General features: G+C 30.7%; 1 protein-coding gene, 1 long non-coding RNA gene and 1 other non-coding gene across 3 annotated transcripts in view; 1 reads left to right on the plus strand and 2 right to left on the minus strand.

Moving 5' to 3' along the window:
* The window catches only part of PLR1 (NAD(P)-linked oxidoreductase superfamily protein), a 2,860-nt gene extending 2,060 nt beyond the window's left edge, over positions 1-800 (minus strand). The window contains 1 exon segment of the mRNA XM_011046409.1: positions 297-800. Within this exon segment, the coding sequence (XP_011044711.1) occupies positions 297-648 (352 nt within the window). The 5' untranslated portion in view covers positions 649-800.
* Positions 801-1,127: 327 nt separating this feature from the next.
* Positions 1,128-1,207, minus strand: TRNAL-UAG (transfer RNA leucine (anticodon UAG)). Its single transcript has one exon. It is a non-coding gene; the product is annotated as a tRNA-Leu (tRNA).
* Positions 1,208-5,111: 3,904 nt separating this feature from the next.
* On the plus strand, positions 5,112-5,734 carry LOC105139803 (uncharacterized). The gene is made up of 2 exons (XR_845048.1): positions 5,112-5,344; positions 5,521-5,734. It is a non-coding gene; the product is annotated as an uncharacterized LOC105139803 (long non-coding RNA).
* Positions 5,735-9,244: the final 3,510 nt, after the last annotated feature.

Consider the following 9,244-nt stretch of genomic DNA (forward strand, 5'->3'; position numbering starts at 1 on the left):
ACACATGCTTTCCCTATCTTCATGCAAGGATGACGCTCACAAAGTGGGGGCAATGGATAAGATTTAGCAGTATTTATTCATCAAGTCCAGCGATCAAGTGGATATTGATATCATACTTCATGTCTATTATCAGAAATTATGCATCCATTATGCCACATTGATCATCAAATTAATCACTACAAACTGGATTGAATCCTCTGTCAGTAATTAAGCTAAAAGGACCAGTATTATAGTTGATTAAATCCTGCATAATTTAGTCAATATAATGAAGTAATGAAACCAAGAAAGATACCAACCTGGAAATTCTTGAATAAACTTGCCAAGAAGCTTTTCACTTTGGCCATTCAACCTGCCAGTCCCATAAGAATCAGCAGTGTCAAAAAGATTGATGCCATTCTCAACAGCCAAGTTAAAAGTTTGTTGAAGATCAGTGTCCATTGATTCTTGGTACCCCCATAAAAGCTGGTTGCCCCAAGCCCATGTTCCAAAACCCATTGGAGAGACAGTAAGTGGGCCCATCTTCACCTTCTGCCAAGGCCAGAATGGAGGGAATTTGAGTGGCTTGAAAGGCAAGGATGGAAGGGAAGATTGGTTTGAAGAGTTAAAACAGCTGAAATAGGCTGTTGGTGTGGAAATTGAGATTGCCATGTTGCTCTCCTTTTAGGCTGCTTTCTTGCAGAGATCAGTGGCAAGAAGGGAAGAAGGAACACTTGAAAGAGTTGTGTAGTAGCTGGTTGCTGGTTATGTACTTGCTTTTTTGTGGTCAGTATTCAATGATGGTGTGGATAATAAGATGCTATACTCTCTCTCTCTCTCTCTCTCTCTCTCTCTCTCTCTCTCTCTCTCTCTCTCTCTCTCTCCATATATATATATAATTCATGAATTTTTATGTTTTTATTGAAAAAAATCTCGGTTTCGTTATATTGAATAATCCCTCGTACATATAATCATGAAGATATCCTTTTCTTTTCTCTTTTTATGAAAAATACTAAAATTAATCGGAAAGGGAAAGCGGGATCAAATCTCAAGAAAGTCCTTAATACAAGGATGGATTTAGAAGAAAAAAAAGAGAGTTAAAGGACCTCATTAAAAAAAAAAAAAACAAAAACAAAATAAGATGTGAAAAGTCACAGCTGTGGGATTTGAACCCACGCCCTTTCGGACCAGAGCCTAAATCTGGCGCCTTAGACCACTCGGCCAAACTGTCATTTGTGAGTGAACAGCTCTAGTTTTGATATAATATTCATAAACTATTCTCCAAACTTGAAGATTTGAAGGTTCAAATAAGGATCCTTGAGAACGCTAGGAATGAAGTGTTATTTGTGTCATCTCCAAAGAGGAAATCACGAGAGACAAATAAGGCTACTCTTCCTTTTCCTTTTTCCATTTTCCTTTTTCCTTTTTCATGTGTTCGGTTCCCGTTGATTTTTCTTTCTTACCTGCCGACACTCGTCAACTCTAAATTCATCTTTACGTGACAGACACTAGTTTGTTTATTTGTGTGGCTAAATGGACGCAAATTAACATAATTTATAGGTTTTTGGGGAGTGCAGTACTCACTACTTTTGTTTCTTGATGTGTTTTAAAAAATATATTTTATTTAAAACAAGGAATTGTTGTTTTTTTGAGTGTTTCGTGATTAATTTTAATTTGTTGATATTAAAATTTAAAAAAAAAAAAAAAAACACAACGCATATAACCCTGGATAAATTTTACTTAACAATGGAGTCATAAGGAGCACGCCAGAATAAAAGAATGATGGCATCTATGGGGAAAAAACCCAGCAACCGAGGCAGATGGTCATGCTGAGCAGGACAAAAACTAACTGTCAAAATCAAGGATAGCTCCCTCCCTCCCTTGTCTTCAAAGAAGACTAGGAGACTCTACATCTGAGATGAAAAATCATTAATTCTTGCATCAAATCCTGTCTCTGAGACTGATACAGTCTTTTTTGTCTCTGAACGGCCATGATTACCCACTAAGGTAAAGTCATGCATGTACTTGCTTGCGTGACCCAGCAAAACCAGAACCCTCCTCCTCCCCCTCCTCCTTCTTTATCACTGCATGTCAAAGAACTCATTCTTGCATTCGGCTGTTCTTTCTTTTGTTACGTATGAATCTCTTTCTGTGCTCTATTTGCTTGCTGTTAACGACACTTTGCGAGTGGAAGATGAGTTTGGGGCGGTGAAAATGGGATTGTGTTGTGGTTCTGATTGTCAGCTTCATGAATTATTGCTCCTCCTTTTCTCTTCTTTTCTTTTCTTTAAAAAAAGGGGTTTCCCATGAAGAAATAAATCTTAATTTTAAGATTAAAAAGAAAATGGCAAGTATTTATAATAATTAAAAAGATTTATTAAGTTAAAAAATAAAAGAGTGCTACTAATGGGCCGGGCCATATTTGTGTAGAAAATACTATCCGGCCCAGTAAAAACAAATTTATGGATATCAATAAAGCGGGTACCCACTCCACCTGGCCTAACAATTATCTATTATCTATTATTATTAAAAACACTCGTTAATATGTTTTCTGGGCATCAGTACCCACTTGCTATTTTAAAAACAAATTATTATTCTAAGTACTTGATTGCACAAACTTTATAGTTTAGAGACCTGTTTTTATTTTTAACTTTGAGGACATAAAACTTCAAAATAAAATTATACCAAAATAAATTTTTAAAAAAATCAGATGAATTAAGATTAAAAAAAACATATAAATGTTCAACACGCGTGTCTCAGGTTATATTTCGATTAAGTTTTGAGTCAAGTTTGATAATATATATAATTTATTAATTACTTGTTACGTAAGATTATTATCCAAAACAATCACCAGTTCTATTGAGAATTCAGATTTAATTGACACTCTTGACCAAACTTTGAAATAAAAGATTAATTAAATTGTAACAAGGAATTAATTTTAAAGAATAATATATTTTTTTAAAATGTTAGATGTATTAAAATAAATTTTTTTGGCAAATTGTTCCTCAGTGATAATTAAATTTATTATGTTTTTCTTTAAAACAATTGTTTAAAAATAGGTTAAAATTTAGATTTAATTTTATATTTGATATTAGCTCATCAAATTTATTTGAAAATACTAAAAAATATTAATTTAATATTTTTAAAGTAAAATATACTTTTAAAATACACCAAAATACAAATACAAATATTTTTGAACAAATGATACAAATACAATTCCTTTGAAAAAGAGATTTTAGTTTAACGGAACATTTTGAGCTTTTTGTTTAGTAGTGTGGCTATTTTTTTGTTTTAAGTACGTTTTTTCAAGTTAATTATTTGAGTTTTTTTATCTTGTAAAAAAAACAAAAAAATATTAATTTAATATATTTTTAAATAAAAAACAATTTGAAAAATATCAACCACTACACTAATACAAAACATTACAATCATCACATTTTAATACCATCTTTGAAATCATGCTAGATTTCAGGTACGAATTTGTTAATTTCTTTGATCAGATTTTAGAAAAACTTCATATATCCAGAATATTATTCGTGCATTCAAGATGGATTATTTTCTTTTGATCTCTCCTTCAATTCCAAGCCTCACAAGGCAATAAAACCCACCAGCCGTAAGGGAAAAAAAACAAGGAAATATCAATTAATTTCTTGTCTGGAATTCCTGTTGTTATACCTGTCACTACATGGAATCTGATTCATGGTACGAAACATGACTAACAGGCAGTCATGAACAGTCTTATGTATGCTTTGATTTTCATTTTACCTTCTCTTTTTTTTTAATTTCCTAAAATTAAAGAAGCATATATGATATATATACACACAGAGAAACGTAGAGGATGACATCTATGAGTCATGATGACCAAAATCTAAGGGTGGAAGTCGAAGGGATTCTGTTGCCAAATATATTCTTATTGTTTTGTTGTATTATTTATGAGACAGCAGACTAAAGGGAGAAACCAAATTTTAATACAGCTGGGTTCAAGAAAAATGACCATGACTCATGGACGGCCAGACCCCATATTCTCTCCCTTCTCTCTCCTTTGGGGCCCTTTTTTTCTTTCCAATAAAACTAAATGATTGTTTTCATCATCATGTTTGTTGTTTTGTCCATGGTATTTAGCACAAAACCCTTATTCATTCCCTTCTGTTTCGTCCCTTTATAGCTACATTTCTGTAGAACTTGTTCATCGTCGAGAAAAGAGAAAAGCTTGCCAAGAATTTAGAGAAGATGGTAGCTAGCTAGGAAGCTTAACTTTTGTGGTGAATGTTGTCTGGTTCAAGGCCTGGCCACCACATCTTTTGGTGAATAGGTCCTCGGACCAGGCTTCATTCCCCTCAATTAATGCTTCCATACATGCATGAGTTCTTCAGCTATATATTGCTTGATTGATCATCATCAATTTCAAGATATGGAGGTGATGTGTAGTGTTTTGTTTTTTGTTTTTTGTTTTTTCTTTTATTTGATTTTGGTAATTTATCGGGTTTTCTCTAATTGGATTCAATGTTTTAGTAAATTTCACATAGATCAAGGTTGTTGACTAATTAGTAGCAGATTGGTGTAATGATGAGCCATTTTGACTGTCTTAGATCACATGGGTAGACTCATAAATTTCTATCATTACTTCTTGTTATAAGTATGAAAGATCCAAATTACTATTCAATTATTACTTATGTTTTTCAACTTAGGTTATCATGGGGCTATGAGATTTTGTCAGTTCTCCTCTTTTTCTCCCTTTTCCAATTAACCTTTTTTGTGTTTAATCATCACTGGATAAATGGATTTTCACATGTTCAAATGTTGTTTCAAAGGAAATGGGTGTGCGTCTGCAACTCTCTTCTCGAGCAGTAGCTAGGGTTAGTCTCTCTCTCTTTCTCTCCATGTATACCAATATATTATTCTTTTTATGTTATCTTTTCAGCCTTCTCCCTTTTTTTTAATTAGGTTTAGTGCAGTAATGGCAGGCATGTGATGATCAACTTTCTTCACTCTTGCAGAGAGGTTCTAAAAGAAACGATAAAAGAAATTTTGTCAAAAACTTAGCCTGCAGAACTTGAAAGAACAAAACCCTTTTGAAGACCAAGGCATGCATTCTCTTTTTTTATATGTTATTTCTTGATGGGGGTAACTGGATCTGCAGAGCTATGTAGATAGATTATAGATATTTCGCTGCTCTCTTACCTTTACCAATGTTTATTTTCCAGTTCATTACATATTTATTATAAACTCAACATCATAGAATATATCCATTGACATTTTAGTGGAAGACAAGCAGCTGCACTGAAGATTTGAAGCTGAGTATAGCATGCAGTGGATATATTCTCCAGTATTTGATTCCCATGGCCACACTTTCTTTACTAAAAGAGAGGTATCTTTCTACTTCTATCTTTTCACATCCTTTCTTCTTGTTGACGCAATCAAATTACTTGATTATCTTCTACGCATTTTATTCCCTTTCCAGATCATAGATTTATACCATGTTTACGGCTAAAATCTTGATTAATTGATGTGTTCAAGTTGGTTTTATCCTTTGGAAAAACACAGGACTTGAACTACAAATGGCATGGTACACCTTTCAAATCCCTACAAAGGCAGCATGAAGAAGCTCTGCAGCAAATCTTGTTTAATTGTGTTTTGTTTCTTGTGAAATAGACAAATGAGAAAGCACTGGGATCTAACTCTAGAATATAAAGATGTCTGCACACTGTCGTGGAAGATTTTGATATCTTTGATCATCAGTTACAACTAGAGTTATTGATTTGTTCTGTGCAACTCTAGGGTGAAAACAGTTGCATGGAAAAGGAAAGGTAGTCATGGAAATTCAAGCCATGTCATGCAACATTTACTTTCTTTCATTACTGTGCATGATTTCACTACTTGATCATGAGAATGAGATGCATTCAAAAGGACATTGAAGATGATAATGATGAATATGGCCTTTGTAAGCGTCAGAATCTTTTACTCTGTTGGGTTTTTTAAAACTTTTTTCAGAACATTTCTAAACATACGTCATGAACACCAGCAAAATTCAGATAAAGGCATCTGTCATGTTCCTGTTCTTGGCAAAAACCCCATGACAAAATGTCCAGTTCCAAACTCCAAGGCCTTGTCTTTTAATTGCTAGAACTCTCCTTAGTTACCAGTGATTCCTATGTTTAAACAATCACCATCTACTTGGTGGACTGGTGGTGGTATGTTTGAATCTGATTTTTCAATTTCTTAATTTGTCGACTTTTATCATATAATTAACATATTTTTTATTTTATGTTAATTTTATTTCTTTTAAATTTTGTTCAATAACATGATAGTACTTACTTTTAAACGTATTTTTGACTTAAAAATATACTAAAATAATTTTTTTATTTTTATAAATTTATTTTTAATATTGATACATCAAAACAATTTAAAAACATAAAAAACAATAATTTAAAGTAAAAAAAATATTTTTTAAAATAATATTTTTAAAACACAAAAACAAATAATAGTTTAGCACAATTTACTCCCTTTATTATGGATCTTGGAAGAGTTTAAATTTTGTTGCTTGGATGCCATGGTGATTGGATTTATATAGCATGTGGTAATTTTGCTTTGGTTATGAAAATAGAAAACAAAATTTGTGCGCAGATTTAACATATTTACATAATTAGTTTTTATGCTTAAAATGGAGATAGAATTAATCTCGGGTTTGAATTCAAGAAGAGATCATAATCATTAATTTTTTTTATTATTTATATATAGATCGATGAATGCTATAACTTAGTCTAAGATCATCCCAATGAAATTAAAAAATGATCTTGAGGGGTAAGAGATGACTCGAATGTTTACTATTATTATTATTATAAAAACAATAGCATTTATAATTACAGGAAATTAAGCTCACTGATTATCGGGTTATATACAGTGGAGATCGATCAGGGTGTTAATTAAATCTAAGATTTTCAACTTGAAATTTCTCAATTTAATTTAATCACTAGGCTACCCCTTTGAGCAAGAGATTTTTTCCTTATTGTTGCTTGGAAAGATTAATGAAATTTGGGTCTCCAGCTCTCAAAACCTAACCTTGAAGCTCGGTTTTTTGTTTATTTTTATGGTGCGGTTTATTTAATTTTTATTCAAAATATATTTATTTGAAAGTGTTTCGTTAGTTATAATTTTACATAAAATATATTGAAAAATCTATCTTAAAATATTGATTAAATCAAACAATGATTTATATATTTATTCTTAAACCCTTTTTTTTTAAATTGTAACAGCAAAAACTACAATTGAGGTATTCTCAAGATAAAACAGCCTACGTACATCAAATTAAGAGCTTTGTTTCAAGATCATGAAAATGCCCTCTCTCATGGATTTTAGTATTATTGTATTGTTTGGACCACAACATATATATATATATATATATATATATATATATATATATATATATAGAGAGAGAGAGAGAGAGAGAGAGAGAGTGGGTGGCAGGTGTGCAATGCAGGAAGAAGAAGGTAAAAAAGGGAGAGGCTTTCACTTTTATATACATAGGTCCAACAAAAAGGGATCACTGGAAATGCCATGCCTGGAACCACTTTTCTGCTTTTTTAGTGTAGTAAAATGTAAAATATATATATATCAGCAGAAACAATATATATATATTAAAGTAATGTCAGCTAGCTGACTGCTTAGTTTTAATCTTATTCGATTAACGTGTTCTCAATTAACATGATGCTATCCATGTTAGCATGCAAAGTCCCGACTCCCTCTGCTGCCATTCTACCTGTTCTTCTTCTGGGCAATCATATTATATATATATATATATATATTAATTAGTTCCTAGGTTTTAGAAAATTATTCTTTAATCCCTAGGTTACCTTTGTGTTTGAAAATATATTTATTTATTAGTTCTTGGAGAATTCTATTGTGCTTGTACGAGATGTATTTAATTGGATAAAAATATATGTTTTAAAATAGTTTAGAAATAAGTTTCTGTGTTCTTTATAAAACACGAAGTTTCTTAGTATTGACGTCAAATATATACACCATTTAACATTTTAAGTTCTTAAAAGAAAAACTGATGTTTTAAAGTAGTTTTTGAAGTGAATTTCTATATTTTTAATAAAACATAAACTATAAAAATTGATGTTTTAAATAGACAATGATCAACGTACGTATAAGCTAACTTTGTGTATTGGTTTACAAACATGAAGTATGATTACAAGTACTTATAAATTATAATTGTGATCAAAAGCCAAAGAGTAAAGATTAATCCACCTACAACTTGAATGCCAACCGAGTCTCGTGGCTCAAATGGCACCTAATTTATAATTAGGGATTTCAGAACATAAAGTAAAGCTTTTAATTTTATGTTGTTTGGGATTGTAGTACATAGTGGTTGTTTTTTTCTGAAATATTTTTTTTGTTTAAAAATATATTAAAATAATATTATTTTTTATTTTTAAAATTTATTTTTGACATTAATATATTAAAATAATTCAAAATCATAAAAAATAATAATTTGAAAATCTTTATTTTTTTAAATGTAAAAATACACACACTTTTAATCTCCACATATCTATTACTTGTTATTCGTTAGTTACCAAGACTTATGCTTGCAATATTTATGTAGGAATAGATTTTAAGGTTATTTTGTCTGGATGGAAATTAAACACAGATTTTTTATTATTATTTTTTGCTAGACTATGTTTTTTTATATATAATCTAATATTTAGAGTTCCATTCACCGCGGATTATGCTATGTGCATTACTAGAGTTCAATAAATTCTAAATTTTAATTATTATTTAATTTTAAATCTAAATGATGACATATATATAATTCACGTATTTTCCAACAATATATACGATCTATTAATTTAAACGAGATTTTCCCGTGTGGGAGATTTTTACCGCAATAGAATCATAAGGCTGCCGATTTAATTAATCTAGAATCTTAGATCAATATCAAGGGCCTTAGCAAAGAGACTTCAAAAAGATTTTCCGTATATGTGGAAACTTTAATTATTAATCGTGTAATAAACTAGTCATACTTTAAAAATAAATTATCCTTAAATATTAAAGCTCATAACTAAGTCAAGACAAATCATTCAATTTATATATTTATTTGATAATAAAAATACTTTGCGTTGATTGAGATTAAGATTAAAGGACGCGTTTCCTTATTTTTCCTTTACACCGGACTCGAAATTTTGAATTTATAAAATAAAAAAAACATGGTATTTATAACTGAGGAAGATGTTAAAATCATATATACCAGTGGAATAAATTTCTTTAG

This window comes from Populus euphratica, unplaced genomic scaffold (genome assembly GCF_000495115.2).
Source record: "Populus euphratica unplaced genomic scaffold, PopEup_1.0 scaffold97.1, whole genome shotgun sequence".
Lineage (NCBI taxonomy): Eukaryota > Viridiplantae > Streptophyta > Magnoliopsida > Malpighiales > Salicaceae > Populus > Populus euphratica.